General features: G+C 40.8%; 1 protein-coding gene across 6 annotated transcripts in view; it reads right to left on the minus strand.

Moving 5' to 3' along the window:
• The window catches only part of DGKB (diacylglycerol kinase beta), a 274,841-nt gene that overhangs the window by 184,886 nt on the left and 64,467 nt on the right, over positions 1–25,488 (minus strand). For all 6 annotated transcript variants that reach the window (XM_053409631.1, XM_053409632.1, XM_053409633.1 and 3 more), the window contains 4 exons: positions 20,216–20,353; positions 17,428–17,477; positions 16,476–16,550; positions 14,032–14,151 (listed from right to left, as the gene is read on the minus strand). In XM_053409631.1, coding sequence (XP_053265606.1) covers positions 14,032–14,151; positions 16,476–16,550; positions 17,428–17,477; positions 20,216–20,353 — 383 coding nt within the window. The remainder of the gene's footprint in view (positions 1–14,031; positions 14,152–16,475; positions 16,551–17,427; positions 17,478–20,215; positions 20,354–25,488) is intronic.

Consider the following 25,488-nt stretch of genomic DNA (forward strand, 5'->3'; position numbering starts at 1 on the left):
AATTCTTTCAAACAGACATGTGCTGATATGGTAACAAGAGGTTTGGGGGTTGGGTTTTTAAGCTCAGAGTTGTATTTCCAGAACCTTTTTACCTATGGCTAAGGCTGTAATACAATCCTTTCAAGTTCATAAAATGAATATCTGCCCAGGCAACATGTATGCAACCTTTCCTGCATTGTTATTGTGACAGGAGTGATATGCATTTATTTATTTTTTTGCATGCATAGATTTCTTCTCCAGCTAGGGCTGTGAACACATATAGCCCTTGCTATGCCAAGGCATTTTCCTTTAATAATCTTTTCCTATGCTTGGCTTTCAGTTAATGAAAGATTATCACTAGATGAAAGCATCTGAATTCAGATTAAACTGAAAGTTTCACACAGAGACACTGAACTGGTCATCAGCAAGAAGCCCCCCCCCCCCCCGGAAAGGGGAACAGATATCTCAAATATATTTATTTTAAAAAATAACATAAAATGCATAATTAAGAGATATTTATAGTTGCACAGCAGTTTTAATTTTTGCCATTTATTCAAAAGAATGGTCATTACATGTGATTTCGCCTCCATTGGAACAGAACATATGGAGCGACTTAGCTGGCATTTTCCTTATCAGAGAAACAAACAAGTCTTGAATGTGGGTGTTCTGCCAATTAAAATACTTGAGTTACAGGCTGCAACTGATCCACAGATCCCATTACATAAATACAGTGCACTTTGGGAAAATAACATATTAGATTTTTGCTCTGGTTTTCTGCCAAATATCAGCCACCTTAGCTCTTACATATAATTATGTGTAATTGTAACTTAAATAATTTCTAGAATGGAAAAGTCATGTTGTTATATCACCACCATAAATGAGATTTAAAATAAAATACGTAGGACTACGTTGAGCAATTCTCACAAGTCACCCACCAACTTCCTTTTATCTATACCAAATTCTTAGGACCCACCCTAGCCTCTTGACTGTCATTTGTTTTAACTTATTTTTAATATTGTGCTTTCAATTGTTGTAGTCCACCCTTGAACCTCATGGTTACAGGCAAAAAAAAAAGGGAGAAAGAAGACTTAGCAACAGTTAAGATTTCACTCAGAAGGAGAGGTTCCAATAAAAGTAGACTGGCTTTTGAAAATGATGGAGTATGTGGAACTGGCAAGATTAACAGCAAAGATTAGAAAACAAAATGACAAAAAAATTCCTTGAGGACTGGAAACTTTTTATTGAGTATTTAAAGAACTACTATAGCAAGAAGAAAACGTGAGCAGGATTTGAAATATGAGCAACAGAGTGAATTATTAAGATAAGTAGATTAAATTGAATGTGGTGAATAGTATAGGCAAAATATGCAGCATTTAAGGGTCAATATGGAAACCATGGAAGGGGAGGACGGGAAGCCAATTGATAAAGTAACTTATGGTTTATATTAAAATTTGAAAAGTTTTTTTTCTTTGTAAAAAAATAATATTTTTTTTTTAAAAAAGAAGATTTCACCCATTTTTCTGTTCCGTATTTGTAGTTGTCAGCTCTCTCCCCCTCTTTCCAATTTCCCACATGTAGTAATGCTGATTTGTGTATCTTTACTTAATCACGTTCTTAACTATGGTTTCCATGTCATACACTAGCTTGGATCAAAGTGCTTAGGTATCTGTGCATGGACTGCAGGTGGCGAACAAGAAAGAGGCCAAGGGAAAAACTCACTTGCCATGGACTTCAGTACTATCAGTACTAACAGTAAAAATGGGTACAAATGGAAGAAAAATGGGTTACACTATTTCACTAGTTGTGTGCCTCACTGTCTGTAAAGCTGATTGAATTCTGCAAAGAGGTTGGACAGCTAAAGCAATTTTCACTGGGTTCTGGTTGCTTCAGAATATTTAGCCTTCTTGCAGCTCTGTTTTTAGCTGCTTCTTTTGGCTGATGTTTTTGAGAACTGGTTTTTGTTTTACTGATGGTTATTTTATGTTGTACCCTACCCTGGCATAAGTACCAATGAAAGGCAGCAATGAAAGGCAGCATATAAGAAAATAAAGAAAAATAAACTTGGCATATGTACTGTGGAATTGGTAAGGCAGTTTCCCCTCTCTCTGCCCTTATTTTATTCTTATTTAGTGTGTATGCATCAGAGAAAAGGGAATGAGAAAATCCTTTTAGCAAGGTCCCATATTAGAGAAAAATCAAAATCCAGCAGGATGGGAAAAACCATTCTAGGTTATCATAGAATCATAGAATCATAGAATCATAGAGTTGGAAGAGACCACAAGGGCCATCGAGTCCAACCCCCTGCCAAGCAGGAAACACCATCAGAGCACTCCTGACATATGGTTGTCAAGCCTCTGCTTAAAGACCTCCAAAGAAGGAGACTCCACCACACTCCTTGGCAGCAAATTCCACTGTCGAACAGCTCTTACTGTCAGGAAGTTCTTCCTAATGTTTAGGTGGAATCTTCTTTCTTGTAGTTTGGATCCATTGCTCCGTGTCCGCTTCTCTGGAGCAGCAGAAAACAACCTTTCTCCCTCCTCTATGTGACATCCTTTTATATATTTGAACATGGCTATCATATCACCCCTTAACCTCCTCTTCTCCAGGCTAAACATGCCCAGCTCCCTTAGCCGTTCCTCATAAGGCATCGTTTCCAGGCCTTTGACCATTTTGGTTGCCCTCCTCTGGACACGTTCCAGTTTGTCAATGTCCTTCTTGAACTGTGGTGCCCAGAACTGGACACAGTACTCCAGGTGAGGTCTGACCAGAGCAGAATACAGTGGCACTATTACTTCCCTTGATCTAGATGCTATACTCCTATTGATGCAGCCCAGAATTGCATTGGCTTTTTTAGCTGCCGCGTCACACTGTTGGCTCATGTCAAGTTTGTGGTCAACCAAGACTCCTAGATCCTTTTCACATGTAGTGCTCTCAAGCCAGGTGTCACCCATCTTGTATTTGTGCCTCTCATTTTTTTTGCCCAAGTGCAATACTTTACATTTCTCCCTGTTAAAATTCATCTTGTTTGTTTTGGCCCAGTTCTCTAATCTGTCAAGGTCGTTTTGAAGTGTGTTCCTGTCCTCTGGGGTGTTAGCCACCCCTCCCAGTTTGGTGTCATCTGCAAATTTGATCAGGATGCCCTTGAGTCCATCATCCAAGTCGTTGATAAAGATGTTGAATAAGACCGGGCCCAAGACAGAACCCTGTGGCACCCCACTAGTCACTCTTCTCCAGGATGAAGAGGAACCATTGATGAGCACCCTTTGGGTTCGGTCAGTCAGCCAGTTACAAATCCACTGAGTGGTAGCATAGTCAAGACCGCATTTTACCAGCTTCTTTACAAGAATATCATGGGGCACCTTGTCAAATGCCTTGCTGAAATCAAGGTAGGCTACATCCACTGCGTTCCCTTCATCTACCAGGCTTGTAATTCTGTCAAAAAACGAGATCAGGTTAGTCTGACATGACTTATTTTTCAGAAATCCATGCTGACTATTGGTGATCACAGCATTCCTTTCCAGGTGCTCACAGACTGTTTGCTTAATGATCTGCTCCAGAATCTTCCCTGGTATTGATGTCAGACTGACTGGGCGGTAATTATTTGGGTCCTCTCTTTTCCCCTTTTTGAAAATAGGGACAACATTTGCCCTCCTCCAGTCTGCCGGGACTTCGCCTGTTCTCCAGGAATTCTCAAAGATGACTGCCAGTGGTTCTGAAATCACATCTGCCAGTTCTTTTAATACTCTTGGATGCAGTTCATCTGGCCCTGGAGACTTGAATACATCTAGACTAGCCAAGTATTCTTGTACTATCTCCTTAGTTATTCTGGGCTGTGTTTCCTCTGCTGAATCATTTGCTCCAAATTTTTCAGGTCGGGCATTGTTTTCTTTATCGGAGAAGACTGAGGCAAAGAAGGCATTGAGGAGTTCAGCCCTTTCTGTGTCCCCTGTTTGCATTTCACCATCTTCTCCTCTGAGTGACCCCACTGTTTCTTTGTTCTTCCTTTTGCTACGAACATACCCATAAAAGCCTTTTTTGTTGCTTTTAACCTCTCTAGCAAGCCTGAGTTCATTCTGTGCTTTAGCTTTTCTGACTTTGTGTCTACACGTGCTGGCTATTTGTTTGAATTCCTCTTTGGTGGTTTCCCCCCTTTTCCATTTTTTGTACACATCCTTTTTTAATCTTAACTCAGTTAAAAGTTCTTTAGATAGCCACCCTGGCTTCTTTAGGCACCTTCCATGTTTCCGTCTCATTGGTATTGCCTGAAGTTGTGCTTTTACTATCTCCCTCTTAACAAACTCCCAGCCATCATGAACTCCCTTTCCTTTTAGTATTACTGTCCATGGGATCTCACCCAGCACTTCCCTAAGTTTTATGAAGTCGGCTTTCTTAAAGTCGAGAAATTGAGTCCTAGTATGCTTGGCTGCTCCTTTCCGCTGTATAGTAAACTTCAGAAGAGCATGATCACTCGCGCCTAATGATCCTTCCACTTCTACCCCACTAACCAGGTCATCAACATTGGTTAGGACCAGATCTAAAATGGCTGTTCCTCTTGTAGCTTCTCCCACTTTCTGGACAATGAAGTTGTCTGCAAGGCCAGTGAGGAATCTGTTTGACCTTATGCTCTTGGCTGAGTTTGACATCCAACAAATATCCGGGTAATTGAAGTCCCCCATTACTACTATCTCCCTTCCTTTTGCATGCTTGGCCATCTGTTCCAGGAAGGCATCATCTATGTCCTCCGTTTGGCTTGGGGATCTATAGTAAACTCCCACAATGAGGTCACTGTTATTCTTCTCTCCCTTAATTTTGACCCAAATGCTCTCACTTTGGCTTTGAGGTTCTAAATCTTGGATCTCTTCACAGGTATACACATCCCTGACATATAACGCCACTCCTCCTCCTTTCTTGTCTGGTCTGTTTCTCTGAAATAGATTGTATCCGTCCATTATTACATTCCAATCGTGGGACTTATCCCACCAGGTTTCAGTGATGCCTATTATGTCATATTTAGTTTGCTGTACCAAGAGCTCAAGCTCATCTTGTTTATTTCCCATACTTTGCGCATTAGTGTACAGACATTGAAGTCCATTAATCATTCCCCCGTGTCTCTTATTTAAGGATTTTTTCCTCCCACCACTAGGTCTGCGTGCTGTTTGCTCCATTCGGTCTATGACATTTGGATGATCATCTTCATCAATTGATAGACTCCTACCTTCAGGAGCACTGTCTCCCTCCCCCACATTAGTCAGTTTAAAGCCCTCCTGATGAGGTTTCTGAGATTTTTTGCAAAAACATTCCTCCCAACCGTTGTGAGGTGCAGCCCATCGCTTGCCAGAAGTCCATCTTCAAGAAACTGCATTCCGTGATCTAAGAATCCAAACCGTTCCTGTTTACACCATTTGCGAAGCCAGTTGTTCACTTCCACTATTTTTCCCTCTCTCCCTGGGCCACGTCGTTCAACTGGGAGGACAGATGAGATGACAATTTGTGCATTTAATTGCTTCAATTTCCTGCCCAGAGCCTCGTAATCTCTTTTGATCTTCTGGAGGCTATTGCTTGCAGTGTCATTGGTTCCCACATGAACCAAGAGGAAGGGGTATTTGTCAGTGGGTTTTATGATTCCTTGCAGTCGTTCAGTTACATCTTGGATCTTAGCCCCGGGGAGACAGCACACTTCCCGAGACATCTTGTCAGGCCCACAGATCACTGCTTCTGTTCCCCTCAGTAGGGAATCCCCTATCACCACTACACGCCTCCTCTTAGGTCTGGTCGGGGTTCTTCCGTGAGCTGTCCGTTCCAAGGTCGCCTGCACATTCCCTGAAGACTGCCTTTGCTGCTCGTCTTCATATACCTGATCGACTGTAATGAGGGAGAGATCCTCAAATGGAGTCTGCTCTTCGTCTTCCATGCTAGGGGAAAGGACCTCAAAGCGATTGCGTATTTCTAAACAATCAGAGCGAACCCTGGGCCTCCTACTTCTTTGAGTCACGTTTCTCCATATATCTGGCTCCTGTGTTGGTGAACTAGCCTCCTTCTCAGGGGAGTCCCCTGTCTCCTCCTTGGTGGAGACGGTGTGCTCTGTTGCTTCCAAGAAGAGCTCCAGCTCTCTAATTCTTTGGAGCGTAGCTACACGTTCCTCCAGTTGCTGGACTTTGTCTTTTAAGAGGGCAATCAACATGCAATTGCTGCAGGTAAAGCTGCCTGCAACCTTTGGCAAGATGGCAAACATTGCGCAGGAACCACAGGCGACTGCAGCTGTTCCCTCACCCTCCATCTTGAGAAGGTGTCGTTGGGGGTGACTACAGCGGTCCTCCATCATAAAAAGCGTGAAGACAGGACAAATAAATCCCCCCAAATAAACCTATATCTCCCCCAACAAACGTTTGAGACTAGCTCCCCTAAATCTAAAAGATGGATCAAACTGCGCGCGCCGCTAGGCGCGCGCCGCTGCCCTACAAGCTCTGACAAGCTCCTCCCACAGCTAATCCCCTACCTCAACAGAAGCCCTGCCCCCTCTGACCTTTGCACAGAGAAAGCAGCTAATCAGCCACAAGAAACTCACACAAGAAAACCCTTTTTGTTCCTTCTTCAGCCGCTGCCCTACAAGCTCTGAGTTTATAACAGAAACTCTTAGCACTTGCAAAGTTTCATCTTTGCTCAAGAATATGAACTTTGCAACAGCTCCCCAAAGCGGTTTCTGAAATAGTTTCCAAAAAGAATTAAAGCTACTCCCTCCTGTGGAAATCCAAAGAACAGCAATAAAACTTCCTTCAAGCAAATCTTTCTCCAGAAAACAGGATTTCATACTTAAACCTCACTAAATCTCACTGTATCAGAGTATGTGTAGAAATATCCTACAATTTGCTGAAGTACTCTCCAGACTTTTAAGATCGTCATAGATAGCCTTCCATTTTACACTCATTTTAAAACTGGAATAAAAGAACACATTCTGCTTAAGCTGAATGAGAGATTCCAAAATGTTCAATAGCGTTTATATGCATCAGATATATTGTGCATTCTTGTATAAATTTGCATATATACCCTGCAAAACAAGTCCAAACTATGCATCCTTCTTGCAAAGCGTACCAGTGGAGGTACAATGGAGGTTTGCATTGAGATAATCACTCTGGCATCAATCTTACTTATCGGCTTGTGGACCAATTCAGCAACAACTCTCTATATTTTGAATGTAAATTTTCATCAGCCACATATTTACTTATTCATATAATTATTTTTTAAAAGGTTAATTTTGAAACTCAGTAGGCTCATAGGACTTATAGTATTGCATATTAGAAGGACACCTGTTACGAAGCTTATAAAAATCACATCTTGGATGACACAGGAAAAGCAATTGCAGTGCAACTCTGACATCTAGTGCCAGGGAAAGAGAACACAAATTACAAAGGCTGAGCACACTCCAAAAAGTACCGTAGTTCTTTTATAGTTAGGGGAAAAGGCATGGTGTCGGGTTTTTTACCAAACCAATTCATTTTGGCTGTGAGTCCTGGAAGACGTGCTCCCTGCCTTGCAGACATTTTTCCACCTGGCCTGGGAGGGTAGGGCCCTGACTGACTCCAGCTACAAAAGCTGAACAGATTTTTGGGCTCGAGTATTTGTTTAGAGAGTTTTGTTGGGCAGAGGATTGTTGCTGTTATTGATATTATTTTTGCACCTTTATTTTAGATCTTATGATTAATGTGAATATTGTTCAGTTTGGTTGTGGATTTTTTGATATTTTATTTATTGTTTATGACTACTTTTGTTATGGTGGAATAAAGTATTTTTCATGTTGTAAGCCACCTTAAGCGTGGCTTGAACCAGTTTTTTTTTCAGGGGGTACTCAACAGTATGCAATACCGACACCACTTTTTGTTGTTGTTAAAGTGTGGCACTTATTGTAACAACTTCATGATGGCAGCAGTGATGGGTTGCCAAAAGTGAGAACTTGTCCCCTTTCTCACCACTGCTGCTCCTGTGTCAGTTTACCAACGCAGAGAAAGCAACAGTGATGCGAGGGCTGGCTGAATGGCTGTTTGAGGAGGAAGAGGACCAGCAGAGATGCAGGGAGGATAATTTTTCACTCAAGGCTCAGGCGACTTCAGTGGCAAAAGTGTGCCTTTAACCAGCCTTGGCTGGTACGTCAGCTGCCAATGTAGCCATTCAAAAGCATGCCAGTGCAAGTAAATAAATAGGTACCACTGTGGCAGGAAGGTAAAGGGTGTTTCTGTGCGCTCTGGTTTCTGTCATGGTGTCCCGTTGCACCAAAAGCGGTTTAGTCATGCTGACCACATGACCTGGAAAGCTGTCTGTGGACAAACGCCAGCTCCCTCGGCCTGAAAGCGAGATGAGCGCCGCAACCCCATAGTCGCCCTTGATTGGACTTAACCGTCCAGGGGTCCTTTACCTTTTTTTACCTCACAGATATGCTGTTGTAATCAGTTCTGTGGAATTGCCTTTCAAGATTGGTTTGGAAGGTGAACGTGGTGCAGAATTCTGCAGCAGCTTGTTTTTCGGGTGTTAGCTACCAACAACACTTTCACGGGGAGAACAGCACTTGCTGAAGGTATGCAACCAAACTATTTTCAGGGTCTTACTATTAAGCACATAAGGTCCTAAAGAACCTGGGGACAGAGTATTTTAAAATCAGCCTTATTTCTCACACGCCTGCCCTCATTGCAATCTGCTGCTGAAGCGAGTGTGACTAGGCCTGGCGTCTTCAACAAGAAATTAGGCATTTAGTGCAGTTGGACCAGGCATAAGGGAACTCTTTCCCTAATGAAATGAAGCTGGCACCATCTGTAATGCATTTTGTACACCAACTTGGATATTTCAACAAGCGTTATTAAACTGATTAAATTTTTTCATAACCTTGTCACATGACCCATTCTGCACTTGTTTGTTTCATGTCTCTTGTGCTGTTTTATTCATTACATTGCTTTGGTTTTAACTGAGATTTTGTATCTCATGTTGATATATTTTTATATGTGTTTTCAAGGGAGGAGGAGGAGGATTCAGAGCTCTGAAAAATGGCATGAGTAAGGTGAAGCGGGTAGAAATCATCCAGCTATATATAGTATATACCTTTCTTTTTAAAAGTATGCATAGTTCAAAAATTGTGAACAGGGACAAAGGTGAGCCATTTCTGAAAAAATGACCTGTTACCGATGTGGAGAAGGGCAGATAATAAATTAACAATAGTAATAACAAGGAGAAGGAGGAGGCACACTAATAAAATGATTGGTGTACATCTGAGGTCTCCAGCCTTTTTGCTCCAGGGGCGCTTGGGAAATCTAAGAAGCTGTCATGGGCACCACAAAATACCCATTTCACAGAAGAAAGATTGGGAGAGGTTCTGAGTGGCACTAAAGAAATAACCTTCGCAAGAAGCAAGTAAAACAGGGGTCAGCAAACTTTTTCAGCAGGGGGCCGGTCCACTGTCCATCAGACCTTGTGGGGGGCCGGAGTATATCTTTTTTTTGGGGGGTGAACAAATTCCTATGCCCCAGAAATAACCCAGAGATGCATTTTAAATAAACCAAGAAATGCATTTTACATTCTACTCATGTAAAAACACGCTGATTCCCGGACCATCCAGGGGCCAGATTTAGAAGGCGATTGGGCCGGATCCAGACCCCGGGCCTTAGTTTGCCCACCCATGAAGTAAAACATGACCAGAAAGTAGGCAATGTCCCCCTGCCAAACACAAAGTTAAAAAATAAAAAATCAGGAGGGGGAGCTTTAGGCAGATGCCACGGGGTTGTTTTGAAGACAGAGTGGTGCCCATCAGCAAAACATTAGGGGTCCATACTCTCCAGCTGTACTTCAGGTTGAGAACTGAGAATCATATTGTTATAACAATAACAATAAAAAAGAAAAATATGGAAGTAAATTGGGCCACATATAAGGATTTAGTAAAGGAGAAAGAGGACAAATTGGTATTAAAAAACTACGAGGAAATAAAACAACATCTAACAGCTTGGATCCAATACCATCAATTACATTACGTGTTTAGGGCAGACAAGAAGAAAGACTTCTCTAAAGAACTCTCATGATTAGATAAAGTGTTGTTACAAAATAAGGTTAAAATAATCTCTAAAACCTATGATACATTATTGGAGTGGGAAGTCAAAGAAGAACAGGTCAAAGATGTAATGATCAGGTGGGCTATAGATATCGGAAAATCTATTAATTTAACATCATGGGAGGAATTATGGAAAAAGAATTGGAAATTCAAGGCTTGTGAGGCATTAAAGGAAAACCTAATCAAGATGTTTTATAGATGGTATTTAACACCAGGCAAAATAGCAAAAATCTATAAAACAAAAACAGGCCTGTGCTGGAGATGCAATAAAATGGAAGGGACACTCATACATATTTGGTAGACCTGTGACAAAATCAAATGCTTCTGGGATATAGTTTACAAAGAATCAAAGAAAATGTTTAAACAAAGTTTTGTAAACAGAACAGAAGCTTTCCTATTAAGGATAACAGACACAGATATCACGAAAGAAAATCAAAAATTATTCCTATATGCCACAGGGGCTGCTAGAATACTAATTGCCATAAATTGGAAAAAGGAAATTACGCCAACAAAAAAGGAATGGCAAGATAAATTATTAGATTATATTGAACTGGCCAGGTTGACAGAAGCAATTAGGGAACAGCCCAAACAAAAGTTCCAGAAAGAATGGTGGAAATGTAGAGAATATTTTAAAAAGCAGTGCCCCCAAATAAATACCTGGTCTTGTTTCGATTAACTTCTGCAGGAAGATTGATGGTTCTTAGGTTACAATTTGGAAAAATCGTGAAAATAATTTTAAAAAGAGACAGTTTAGGAGGAGAAAATAGAAAACCGTGTACAGGATGAAGGAAGTCGAAAAAGAAGAATTTGAAATAAAAATATCGTATAAGACAAATTTTTCATTTCTTTTTTGTTTTACTGTTTGGTTCTGGTTCTGAGGAAGAGGAAGACTTTTTTGGGTTTCAATCCTCAGAAGAGAGCGAGAGTGATGCAAGTGGGGGGGTGGTCTTAGAAAGGGGGGTGATGTCATGGTATTGCCAGAGAATGCAGGGGGGAGCAGAGAAAGGCAGAGGGAGGGGGGCAGGAAGTGGCAATTGAGGAAAGAGGGGAAAGCTAGGAGGCGGGACGGCTCACATATGTTGAACCAGAGCCTCAACACCACACAGGAAGTTCTGGCACAGACAGTGAAACAATGCCTATTCCGTCTGCCAGGGAAAGGAGAGTGTTAAAGAGGAGGGGGGAGAGGCATCACGTGAAACTTCCCCGCCTTTTCTGTTGGAGAAGGAGCCGGCATAAGCCACTCCCAGAATCTGAGCCAGAGGATTCGGATGCATGATTGTAATGCGCTGCCTGTACATATGTAAAATAAAGACTATATATATATATATATCTGAGTGAGCAGAGGTATTTCTTGTGAAGAGCATTCACAAGCCATCACAGGGGGGAAGAACTGAGAATCATAGCACTACACAAATGAGAGGAGACCCATGTGGCCCTTCAGATCAACTCTGACCATGCTGGTTGGGGCAAATTGGAGTTGAAGAACATCTGCAGGGCTGCAAGTTCCCACCACTGGAATTCATGAAAATTATAGCCCAAAATTAATTGAGGGCAACAGGTTCCCCATCCCTGATCTACACAGACTTCTCAACAGAAGTCTTACCATTCCTAACTGTAGGGCTGCCATACGTCCAGATTTTCCTGGACATTAGAGGGATTTCAAAGGCGGAATTGATGTCCAGGGGGAATTTCTGAAAGGCGGCGCTTTGTCCTGGGTCTTAGGCAAGTCAACAACAACAAAAATGTGTTTCTGTAAAAAGAAAAGCTCACCAATCTTTGGGTTTTCCTTAAAAAGTGCAAAAAACTGGGCTCTTCCTTTAAAAAAAAGACTCAACAACTTTCAGGGTGTCCTGGTTTTTACTTTTTGAAATATGGCAACTCTACCTAACTGGGTATGCTAGGAACTGAATCTGACACCTTTCCCATGCAAAACATATGCTCCACCTCTGGGCTGTAGCTCTTGGTATAAGCCAATCTAACTAAAGAATAAGTATATTTCATAATGCTAAAGATATAAAAAGGGAACTGCAAACTTTGTTCATTGAAACTGGAAGGCATTAAAGGCTTCTTGGGTTAGTATAAAAGAAATTAATTATTAAGTTTTTGTGAATTTTGTTTCTAATGACTTTTACAAATAACACATTAAAGAAAACAACTTTTGATAGTTGCATTATGTAAATATGATCTAGTTAATTAATCCATATAATTGCATTGTATCTTAATTGTTTTGATCAGCAACCTAATTGTAGTACTAAGGGTGGCATAGAAATGCAATTATAATAATAATTATTACTATTATTAGTCAATTTTGCAGCTGCTCTGCAGACAAATCTCCCATTTATCCCAATAAGAGCTATGCCTGCAGAGAAGCTGCAAGAGCATGAAATAAATAAGGGAAATAATAAGAAAGTGAATGAAAAATAAGATAGGGATAATTATTTCACAATAGCATCATTTTTCTACAAGACACTTAAAAATATTTCCTTCCATGTACTTATATGGTTTTTCCAGACTAAAAAAGCTGTTAATTCAGTAAGAGAGCTGCACTTTTTAATGGATTATATAGAAATTATAGAATGCCAACTTTTTAAATTTATACATCCAGTGGTTCCAAAGTTAAGCATCGCCATCACTTTAAGGTAGTATTTTTAAAAGAAAAATTGAGAGGGGCTAAAAGAAGCTTGGTCCCATCACCTCCTGGCAAATAGAAGGGGAAGAAATGGAGGCAGTGAGAGATTTTACTTTCTTGGGCTCCATGATCACTGCAGATGGTGACAGCAGCCACGAAATTAAAAGACGCCTGCTTCTTGGGAGAAGGGCAATGACAGGCCTAGACAGCATCTTGAGAAGTAGAGACGTCACCTTGCCAACAAAGGTCCGTATAGTTAAAGCCATGGTTTTCCCAGTAGTGATGTATGGAAGTGAGAGCTGGACCATAAAGAAGGCTGATCGCCGAAGAATTGATGCTTTTGAATTATGGTGCTGGAGAAGACTCTTGAGAGTCCCATGGACTGCAAGAAGATCAAACGCATCCATTCTTAAGGAAATCAGCCCTGAGTGCTCACTGGAAGGACAGATCGTGAAGCTGAGGCTCCAGTACTTTGGCCACCTCATGAGAAGAGAAGACTCCCTGGAGAAGACACTGATGCTGGGAAAGATGGAGGGCACAAGGAGAAGGGGGCGACAGAGGATGAGATGGCTGGATAGTGTTCTCGAAGCCACAAACATGAGTCTGACCAAACTGCGGGAGGTAGTGGAGGACAGAGGTGCCTGGCGTGCTCTGGTCCATGGGGTCACGAAGAGTCGGACACGACTAAACGACTAAACAACAACAAACAACAAAAGAAGCTTCAGGGGCCAAGGAAAGAGACCCAGGAAGCAATCCAGAAAGACATTAGTCACATGACTGGCTTTTGCATTCTTCCTTTTTTCTATTAAAGAGAACCCCCACGGGGAATGATTGACACCAGAACCATGGCATGGGGGAGGCAGGTTTTAACCCTTTGCTACAGTCCTAATCCCTATCCAGATTGGGCAATTCTTCATGAGTGTTTGCATCTAGAAGAAAACTCCCAAATCCAGACACAATTTCAGCTTCCAAAGCAGTTCACAACAATAAAATTCTGTTTCAGAAAGAGTGATGAAACCCAATCCACAACAACACTTGTCAGTTAGGCATGGACTGCTGCTATACAAAGCATCCTATTGTTTTAATGCTCTACAGAAGAGGGAGGGAGTAGAACTCTCATTTTTATAGCCACCCTATCATGTGTTATTTCCAGATTTCCAGGATAAAAGGAATACCAGGTCCCTTAAAATGTTCTCAGAGGTGCCACCAAGGGTTTCGGCCTAAACAACCAAACAAAAAAAGCAATCATATGCTGGGTTTACCCCAACTGACACAAGAGAAATGATATGATGGGTTGTGGTTCATTCATCCTTTGATTTATCTTTTTGGTGGCTCTTACACTCTCCAGTCCAAGTAACACTAAGAGTGGGATTGTAGTCATCCCTCCCTGGATCCATTCTTCCAAGGAAACGGTGCCATCATGGTCATAGTCAATTTCCTCCATCATCTCATGAAGAATCTGTTAGAATAAAGGAAGGAAACCGAATATTAAAGTAAATGACATCAAGGAAGAATGCATGAAAGCTGAGAACCACTTACTACACATGGAAATAGAAAGTGACATAGCTCATAAAGCTAAAACATTTTTTCTCACCTGAGACAATTTTACACTGGAATATGGAACAGTATGGGATGCAGGTGGCGCTGTGGGTTAAAACCACAGAGCCTGGGTCAATGGTTCAAATCCCCCAACAGCGTGAGCTCCCATTGCTCAGTCCCTGCTCCTGCCCACCTAACAGTTCAAAAGCATGTCAAAGTGCAAGTAGATAAATAGGTACCGCTCCGGCGGGAAGGTAAACGGCGTTTCCGTGCGCTGCTCTGGTTCGCCAGAAGTGGCTTAGTCATGCTGGCCACATGACCCGGAAGCTGTATGCCAGCTCCCTCGGCCAATAAAGTGAGATGAGCGCCGCAACCCCAGAGTCGGTCATGACTGGACCTAATGGTCAGGGGTCCCTTTACCTTACCTATGGAACAGTATAGCTTCTTAACCTATATTTGCTTTGTTTTGTTTCTCCATTTTCATCTCCCAGTAGTGCTTGCTTCAATTCTATCGCTGAAATTCTGACTAGCAAAGAGGGAAGTTTCAAAAAAAGCACTTAAAAAACCAGACTGCAGTCTTATTTGTTTATATTAGTAAATTTACTTCTAATTTACTTATAATAGTAAAAGAAAGGAAAAGGGGAGATAAAACCTAAATACATTTAAGGTGTGCTTTTGTGAAAATTCTTGCCTGCTGTCATCTGAGAGCACCAGATCTCTACAAAATGATCAGTCTGACTGGTGGATCCAAGGGGATGATCCCTTTCCATCAGGCTGCATCTAAAGGAGAGGTGGAATAGTGTGGTCTCAACTCCATTAGCTCAGCCAGTTGCCAGTGGACTCTTCCCTACAGCCATGACCATTGCACTCCATCACTATGCAATAGAACAAAGGAACTCAAATCTAAATATAATTATTTTCCTCTTCCCTTTTGATTCACAGCTCTTTACAGTTTAAGTATCAATTGTATAAAAAGGGTGTAGTTAAGGAAACAGACTGGAAAGCATACAAAAATATACCTGTACTTAATCCTATCTGCCACACTTAATGAGTCACTTGCTGTACCTATTCACTGAGCAGACCTTGCAAGGATTTTGTTTTCTCCCTAGGCAGTCATTCCGTCAAGAGATTCTAAAACTTAAGTGCAACGGAAGGCACTTGTCAAGTTCAGAGATAAAGCGTTTGTGCGTTTAAAAAATACCTTGCATCTTATTTTAAGAGCTCAAATCGGGTAAACCTTTGTCCGTGACACAAGAAGAAGAGGAGTTTGGATTTGATATCCTGCTTTATAACTACCCGAAGGAGTCTCAAAGCGGCCAACATTCTCCTTTCCCTTCCTCCCTCACAACAAACACTCTGTGAGGTGAGTGGGGCTGAGAGACTTCAAAGAAGTGTGACTAGTCCAAGGTCACCCAGCAGCTGCATGTGGAGGATCGGGGATGCGAACCCGGTTCACCAGATTATGAGTCTACTGCTCTTAACCACTACACCACCACACTGTTATCACGATTTAATATGACAGCAGTTGGCAGAAGCTGCTGCTTCGACCACTCCGGACCATTCTCCAGTCACAAATGATGCTGAATTAAGTTCCCGTTACTTTGCTGTCTGCGGCAACATTAAGCCAAAAGGTTTAACTTCAAGCCACTCTGCTATAACAGTAAAGCAGCTGGAGAAGGAGAGGTAAGCAGAGGTCAGAGAAAGGACTGCGAGCAGAGAGTGTCCTATTTGCCATTCTTTGGTCCTCATGGGAAACTCATAAAACTAAATGTGATGCATCCAGAGTGGCTAAATGAGAAACATCTGTGGTCAACCTGAGGCAGCTCCATCTCCCTTGGTGCCTACCCATAATAGCAAGCCTTGAGTTAGAGACCAGGTTGATGTCAGCAGGTTCCAGGGAACCTTGTGAGATGGGTGGTTGGGTGGGTGGAGTCATGGTAAGAGTCAAGAGAATGAGTGGCATTGAGTGGAGAAGTGTATTGTGATAAGACACTAATATCAGCATACGTTAGCAATTTGTATTTAATGACTTTTTTAAAATAACAATTTATTATAGATATTATGTAATATGTGCGTTGCTGTTTTAGTTTTATGTACATATTTTTATATAACAAGTGCTGTGGCAATGATCTAAATGATCTAAATAAGCAAGCAAACAAAACATTAACCTTAAATCAAATTATTCAAAACAGTCCTTAGATACTTTCATTATTAATTAAATCATTGACCTGAAGAAATGCTTACTGGACTGAGTTCAGTGACATCCCATTCAAGATATTCTGCAACGTGCATCATCTGAGCGATAATGTTTTCCAGTTCCTAGGCATGAAAGCAAGATACATGATCCTTGTTAAACATACTTACAAAAATGCTTGTTAATTTATGCATATTTCTCCTTGAATTTAATGAAGTTAACTGAATTGTTTTAACACAACCTAAACAGGTATTTTAAAATTTAATTGACAATGTTTTTGGGGTTTTTTGGTAAAACAAGTATTAAACATTAATTCATCTTGCTGAAATAACATAATAACATTTTAGAATTTTTGTACTGGAACATGACTGAAAGCAGAAAGGGACTACAGAATCAAGCAGGGTTGGCAAGTATTGATGGTACCACACAGAAAGATCCATTTCTTGTTTAAAAGCCAGTTCCACAGATCTAAGCATATATGGGGTGAGGTAATCCTTCAAGTAAACTAGTTTCAAGCTGTTGAGAGCTTTATATACCAACAGTAACATCATGTACTGTTGCTCTCAGGAAAAACTGTGCAAATAAACATGGCTGTCTCTGTGGAGTCATGGAGGCAAATAATTATTTCTTTCTGCACAACTACATACAGCTTAAGTGCTTCATTCCAAGCTGCCACTTGAAAACTTTTTTTAAAAAAAAATAAATGTTTATTTTCTTGCCTTGGTTATACAAATCCCTGTTTCATTTACATGGATTTCTTACATTGGCTTAAATCTAAAAGGTATTGTTCAGCAAGTGGAAAGAACTTCCTCACAAAGCAGTGGTTTTGTGAGATCACTTTGGTGATTTGTTCAGTGAGACTTAGTTCCCACTGACATCAGTTATGACTCAACAAGTGCAAACAGCTTAGTCGGGAACAGCTTAGTCGGGATCAAACTCTACAAACTCTGTTTCTGTCACATTACAACATTAACGAATGCTGCTATGAATTAATAAAATTACCGAGCTATCCAGGAAACCATTCCCATCTGTGTCATACAAGCGAAACATAACTAAGGAGAAAGAAAATATTAAAACCATGATGTAAGAAAGCAATGAGCTCATATTTTAAATTTACGTCATCAATAGACCAGAACCCTACTCAGAATTAAGCTATACTAAAACCAATGGTAGAATTCATCATCCTCCCACATGCTGCCACCATTTGCAGTATGCAAATATGAAGGGAGCTGTAGTTCAATACATCTGAATGACCACAGTTTCCACAGCCCTGACTTAAGGTTTCACCCGAATCAACCTATCATATTTTTCTGAATGAGGGCAACCACATATATTTTAACTCCGTTTTCAGCAATATTTAAATATTAAATATTTTAAAAGCAAGAATCTGTAATGAAACAGCAAATGCCCAACCTGGGAAATATTCACTAGAAGTGTCAATTCCCTTCCCCACCCTATGCCCTCCCCTTGAAAAACCAGATGTGATCAATCATTGCAATCACCTATCATATGTATGTTGGAGACTTGTACGCATCTTACTTCCCCTCATAGCTTATTTCATATTTCATATTTTTGTACAGAAAATAAATTTATGTGGATCACATGTGAACTGGGTAATTTACAGGTATAGCCAATATCCATGTTCCTTGTAGCGTCATCACATGGCTTCATGGGACATTTGTATCTGAGAGTGCTCAGCACATACGTTCTTTGATTTCCATAAATCCATAACCAGGCGAGAGCCTGGGGTCCATGTGTGCAGAAGGAAAGCAGTTTCTGTGAACCAGTCTTAGGCCCGGTTTGCATTCTGTGTTAAAACCAAAGCAAAGCAAAGCAAAGCAAACATTGGCTTAACATGCACAGGTGCTTTGCTTCTCTCCCACTCCTACTGGGCCACACAGGCAGCCACAAACAAACAAGTCAGAAGTAGCATAAGGCAAAAACAAACATTGGCTTGCCACTCGTGTTATATTTGGAGAGAAGCAAACCAGGAGCCTAGGTTGGGACAACACCACAAGCCAAACTTTGGTCTGTACTTCCCCTGCGTGGCACAGCCAATGTGTCAGGTGGGAGGAGGCAAGCACTCGTGCACATTAAACCACGGTTTATTTTAAACTGTAGTCTAACAGGGCATGCAAACCAGGCCTTAGAAATCCATCCATCCATCTCCCATTCATGTACATGCACACTACGCATTTTAATAAAATATAACAGAAAGGATCACACTAAGAACACAATACAGTTGGATCCATATGAATGAAATAGTCTTCATGATCTTCAGAAAATAAACTGTTTCACATGACATCCTTAGGCAAGTTATGTACTTTACAAACAGGACAAGAGTGTGTGTGTGGGGGGGGGGAATCTTATCTCTCAGCTTGCAGTGAACCTGAATCTCCAGCAGATAGAGCCTACCGTCTACAATTTCACAGCAAATGTTATTAACAACCCATACTGCTACCAAGTGCATCAAAGACCTGAAAACATTCAAGATCTTGGGTTTTTAATGAAAGGAGAGCAATTCAGTCAATATTACACACTTTTAACTCTTACTGATTTTTAAAGGAGGAGAAGGTTGGGACTCCAAAGGGCTTAACTAGATAGACTGAACGTTCTGGACCACAGATTTGCATAATGGGTTTATTTTGCGGGTACGGCAACCTCTCTCTTTGAGTTGCTTTCTGCATTTAAATGACATCATGAGCTCAGCCATACTTGCAGTCTAATGGAACAAAGATCCATCTTTGGGTTCCAACTGAGTTTGGATCATTTCCATTCTACAGTAGCAAATCTGTAAAACATCATCTGGAAAACAAACTGCTTCAACAACCATTGATAATGGGTGATATCCAACAAGTTGTAATCAGAGGAGATTCATTGAAACCAATGGATTTAAGTCAACTGTAAATGGGTCTACTATGAATATGACCTGCATTGGATGTCGCCCAGGTGCTAATGGTCAGGCCCTTGCCTCTCAGAGCTTTTCTACAAAATGAGCTGAAATCAGTTTTATTAATCCAACATCTTTTAAGTATGTTAATTGTCAAAATCTGAAAAATCAGCTCATGCAGGGTTTGTGAAAATGTATCATGTCATTTTCATTTTCATTTCATGGGCCAGGATCAAATATTGATGTTACTTTTTTTATAAAGTGGGAAATTTGTGACATTCTGGCATTTGAATTTGCATAATTGATTGAATTCAATTAACTTTTACTCAGAGTAGACCCACTGAAATGGGTCCAATGGGTGTACTCTGAGTAAAACATCTCTATTTACAAATGATGATCCAAATAAATAGGTACTTGAGTTTATAAAACCTAAGACAGAAAGATGAAAGCAAAGCTTCAGAAAATCAATTTATATACAGTGGTACCTCGGGTTAAGTACATAATTCACTCCGGAGGTCCGTACATAACCTGAAACTGTTCTTAACCTAAAGCACCACTTTAGCTAATGGGGCCTCCTGCTGCTGCCGCACCGCCAGAGCACGATTTCTGTTCTCATCCTGAAGCAAAGTTCTTAACCTTAAGCACTATTTCTGGGGTGGCAGAGTCTGTAACCTGAAGCGTATGTAACCTGAAGCGTGTGTAACCTGAGGTACCACTGTAGTCACATTATAGATATCTTCATATATGGGTCAACAAGCCTTGAATGGAGATTGTAACAAATTGTCATAAACATCTTTTACACCTCAAATTTGCAACAATTAGATACAACTGCCATTGGTTAACTGAGTTTAAAACACACACACAAAACCAGCATGGATATACTTTACGTATACTACATACATTCTAGTTTGTCTTCAGGTCTTCCTCTTTCAAGAAGGGAAAGATAACAAACAATATCTTTCAACTGGATAACTTCTGGTATGTGCAAAGTGGAGGGCGGTGGGCGAGATGGTGTCATGCTTTTAGTAATTCGCAAACCTGAAATAATATTCACATTTTTTATTTTAAGAAAATGCTTACCAATAAAACAGAACTTTTTAAAAATGACTTCCCACATTTGATTTCCTGCCCAGAAAAACTTATTTCTCCCTGTAGCATCTGTGAAACCGATCACCATTTTTTGTACCAATGATGAGCAAAACCTAGAATGGAGAACCACAGCCTCCTTTGGGCATATCCTGTCTCTGTAGGGGCCCTCTCTAGCCTCCTTCACCCCCCACTACCCAAGTGGGCTTCCAGGGAGTGGTAGATTAGCATTTCCATTAGAAGGGAGGAAAACAGCAACAGAGGAATCTTTTCAGTAGCTGCTTTTCTTTCTTGTTAGAGACTGAGAAAGTGGGGGAGAAACGGTTGTTGTTGCTGCAGGTGGACCGAGTGGTACCTCAGACAGGGAGTGTGGAAAATCTCCGGAGGAGTTTTCCGAGTAATACAGGGGCTTGGGGGTGTCGCAAAGGCACTGCGCCCCCCATAAATCTCAAGGGGGAGACCCTTGGGGGAGAGATACCCAGCCGTGTGGAAGCGGTCAGCTGTTTTTTCGGGGGTTTTTTTTCTGGAAGATCTCGAGGCAGCGAAACCGCAGCACAAAAGGGAAAGTAAAGACCCTGTATTACGATGCCTCTGACTCCCACTGAAGAATGCGACGGACCTCCAAAACTATAAGAACGGAACCCTTAGTGTGAGTAGACTCATTTAATGCTACAAAATTTAAAAATACACTAAGAGAACGTCGGATGTTAGACGATTTAATTTAGGAGTTCACCTCGGTAGAGGACTAAAATGGCGCAGGCTACAAAGTCGCAAGGTGGAGGAAGGAATGTATCTCTTTGCCTGACTGAGTGAATACCAAGTTGGAAATACGACCCAAAGAAATTAAAGAAATATTCGGAAAAAGAACTTTTTCTAACTTTCCCTAACTTTGGGAACTTATCGACGTTTCTGGGACTTATTTTACGACTGTTTATTTGAACTTTAATCTGAAGAACACTAGGACCCCTTGAACTCTGGAATTTACTACGGAGGATTTATGTCCTGCTCATAAACCTCTGGCTTCTTTTCTCCTCCCACTCTCTCTCTTTCCTCCCATGTTCCCCTTATGTTATTTATGATATTTATGATATTTACATGGGAATGAAAATTGAACGAGATTGCGACCTGAGAACTTTAATACTTTATCACTCTATTTAGAAGTCTGATCTCATTGATTTAAGAAGAATCTGCAATGAGAAGAGCCAAAAGACTCAGGTGTCTTGACACAGAAACTGACGCAGAGCCCTCTGGTTTCAAACAGAGTAATCTAGATAAGTATCTGCTACTTCAAAAACAGCACATATCTCCTCCCAAAAACTCTCTCAACTCTTTACATGGAAAGACAGTTGAAGAGATATCCCTAGGAATAAACGAGGACAAGGCTACTACTCCCATAACCGAGGCACAAGTACTAATTGATAGAAAGGTGGAGCTGCTGGAGGAATGCTGCCTACTGACTGCTCAAACAGTTCAAAAAATCTTTGAACAATTACAAAACATCTTCAAGAAGCTGGATAACCCAGATGAAAGGAGGCAACTCACTCCCTTTTTGCCATCCTTAACAAGCCCTGGAGATAAACAGAACAAATACAAATTTATACCTCTAAACCAACCAAAAATCAGAGGAAGCCCCCCTCACTCAGTCAACTTGATACTGAGGCCATGTGAGATTGTTCTCCACATTTTTCCATACAGAGGGCCCCTACCTTACTGGGAGTCATCCTTCTGGGCCAGACATCATCTAAATCTGCTCCTAGGCCTTGAGGGGGGAAGGATTGACTTAAAAGCAGTCAAGAGGCTCACTAACGATGGATATTCCAAAAAAGTACTACTAAGATTTGGTAGTCATAGAATCCCAACCAAAATCTTAAGGGAAAAGGCTCATTTAGCCCAGAAAGGAATTATTCCACGTCGACACTTTGAAGATATATCGCTCAGACCATTGATTGCATCTAAAAGACAGAACAAGTTGAACAAGACCATTCCAACAGAAGCCGATATCTGCCCTACTCCCGTGGAAGAACCCAGTAGATGGGAGAAACCGCTGCCAGCTACCCGAGAAATCACGCAAGAAAAATCCAAGCTCCCAAATCATGCGATTGTAGCATCAATTAACAGCCTCGCCCTTGACACAACAGACTGGACAGTCCCAGAAGAAGAAGATCTGCTGAATAACTTTACCAACTTACCAGATAAAGAACAAACAAGCATACTCAGTAAACTGACGAAACTACAGGCCAGATTGACCGAAATTCACCAACAAGGCCAACAAAATGCAGTAGAAACAATACACAATCAAACCTCACACCTACCAGCCCTCTCCCCAAAATGCATAGTCAAAAAGAGAGCTACTAATGGAACTTTCAAATGTATAGATGCAGAGCTTCAAATCCAGCCTCCTTTAAAATATGAAATGACAAGGAAAAACTCCAGCAATGAGACCACAAATTCCTGGCTGAGATATCAAATACTAGCTCCAAACGAAATAGGTACCCCTTATTTAAGTACTACAAAGGATTCTAACATTGCCGAACAAAAGATGACCTCCAACAGACCTGACACACTGAGCTCAACACCAAATGAAACCAAAGAAATGGAAGTAGAGACCGAAAACAATCCTACTGTCCATAATAGCCCACCAACCACAGAAATCTCTCAGGAACAAGGAACAGCTAAGGAAGAAAATCAAGAAAGGGAGGAAATTCTAATTTCCCGCACTTTAAAAAAGAATCTAAAAGATCCACCATTATGTTCCCCACCGAAAGTAGCGACAAATGGCTGTATCGGCACAAGACAAAATCCCTCGCTGGACTCAATAACAGAATTAGAATGACTAAATGCTGTCAACCAGCCACCAACTCAAAAACGGATCCTACGCTTGCTGTCCTGGAATATTGCAGGGTGGGGAAACAAAGACGGAGACCCAGACCTAATGAACTTCTTTAAAGATTTTGAATTAATACTTCTACAAGAAACATGGTCAACTAGAGATATTAAAATCAATGGATTCTCCTCCTATACGAAACCCGCATTGAAAATAAACACGAAGGGCCGGCCGAAAGCAGGGTTCTGTTGTATGATCAAAGACAACTTAGGGTTTGAAATCAAGCAGTTAGAAAAATGCTTGCCACTTGCACAAGCCCTACTTTTAACCCAAAAAGACGATACTTTGCTACTTGTAAATGTCTATATCCCCCCATCCAAAAACAACAGCAACAGTGAAAATTGGTCACAACTAACCTTTTATATAGAAAATTTGACCGATAAATACCCAAATGCCTCATTGATAATAGCAGGTGATTTTAATGCCAGAGTGGGAACCAACAATGAACAACTATGTAGCAAACTAAATTGGAATACTGATAATGATATCGCACATGCCTTGAAAATAGGACGATTCTCCAGAGATAGGGTTGTAAACAACGAAGGCTTACGCCTACTTGAATTATGTAACAACTTTAATTTGCAGATTGTGAACGGTTCAACAAAAGGCGATAGAAGCGGGGAGTTTACATACTTCTCCCCCCGAGGATGCAGTGTCATCGACTATATTCTTGTCCCTTATAATATTATAAATTCGATCATGGACCTCAAAATTGGAACGCGTACTGAAAGCGACCATCAGCCATTATTGTTGTCTATTAACTTAAAGGATGAAACCAAGATAACCAAGCACAATATTATAGAACCCTCTCAATACAAACAAATGACCCAATTAAAATGGTCCCAGGAAATGAGTGCAGTAGTGGGGCAAAAACTTACAGCCAACCTGAGAAAACAAGTATTATCCAACTTAAAGACCACTAATTCCTACAGCGATATTCCGAAAATTTATAATGAGATCTTCCAAATGTTCGTAGAACTTAGTACTCCACCTAAAGTTTGGGTACTTAAACATAGCGCTAGCCCTTGGTTTGACGATGAATGTTTCCAGCTAAAAAGAAAACTGCGCCAAACATTTAAAAATAATCGCACTAAACTAGAGCCCTCTTATCTTGATGAAAAAAGAAAATATCATTACATTCTGGCCGAAAAGAAACAGAAATATGCAACCCAAAAATGGCTACAATTACTCGACTCAATTCAGAGTAAAAATAACAAAGCGTTCTGGAACCTAGTGTACGGAGGATTGAAACCCGAAAATCAACTAACTCTACCACCAATTGCAGAATCCAAATGGTCCCAATATTTTACATCGGTATTTAACAATCTACACAGTGAACTTAAAGGAAATGAAACCACTAAAAATAAAATCAATAAACTCCAGGAGTGGCCAAGGGTAGAAGAAGAGGAAATTAGAGAGATAGTTAAAAATTTCAAATCGGGGAAATCTCCTGGGCCAGACGGTCTACCAATAGAATTATTTAAGACCTATATAGATTGGTGGGCAGAACCCTTAGCTCAATTGTTTACTCTCATAGATAAATATGGGATCATACCTGAGATATGGTTAAGATCAATAATTATCCCAATCTTTAAAAATGGCGACCCAAAAGAACCAAGGAATTATAGACCGATAAGCCTATTATCAGTGATAGGGAAAATCTACGCTAAGCACCTTTTATCTAAACTCCTTACCTGGATGAAAAATCTAAATTTACCAGGGAAAGAACAAATAGGTTTCTCCAAAGGTTGCTCTACATTAGACCATTGCCTTATACTTATGCATTTGGTTGAAAAATACAGATCTCAAAGGCAATCTAAGATATATGCTGCTTTTGTAGATTTTCGTGGTGCATTTGACTCAATTGACCGCCCAAAGCTGTGGAGGAAACTCGCAGAATTAAAAATTGATCAGCGCTTATTGATCCTAATAAAAAATTTATACTCTTCCAATATCTGTCAAGTCAAACTTAACACCAAAGGTCACCTTTCATCAGACATCCCAAACTCGAAAGGGGTAAAACAAGGGTGTATTCTTGCCCCCTTCCTATTTAATTTATTTTTATCAGATTTGCCAGATCACCTTCAAAAAATAGAATCACATGCCCCTAAACTTAATCAGAAACCAGTTTCTCTATTATTATACGCAGACGATGCTGTTCTACTATCATTAACGAGCTTGGGTCTGAAACGCCTTATATCTT

This window comes from Podarcis raffonei, chromosome 12 (assembly GCF_027172205.1).
Source record: "Podarcis raffonei isolate rPodRaf1 chromosome 12, rPodRaf1.pri, whole genome shotgun sequence".
Classification (NCBI taxonomy): domain Eukaryota; kingdom Metazoa; phylum Chordata; class Lepidosauria; order Squamata; family Lacertidae; genus Podarcis; species Podarcis raffonei.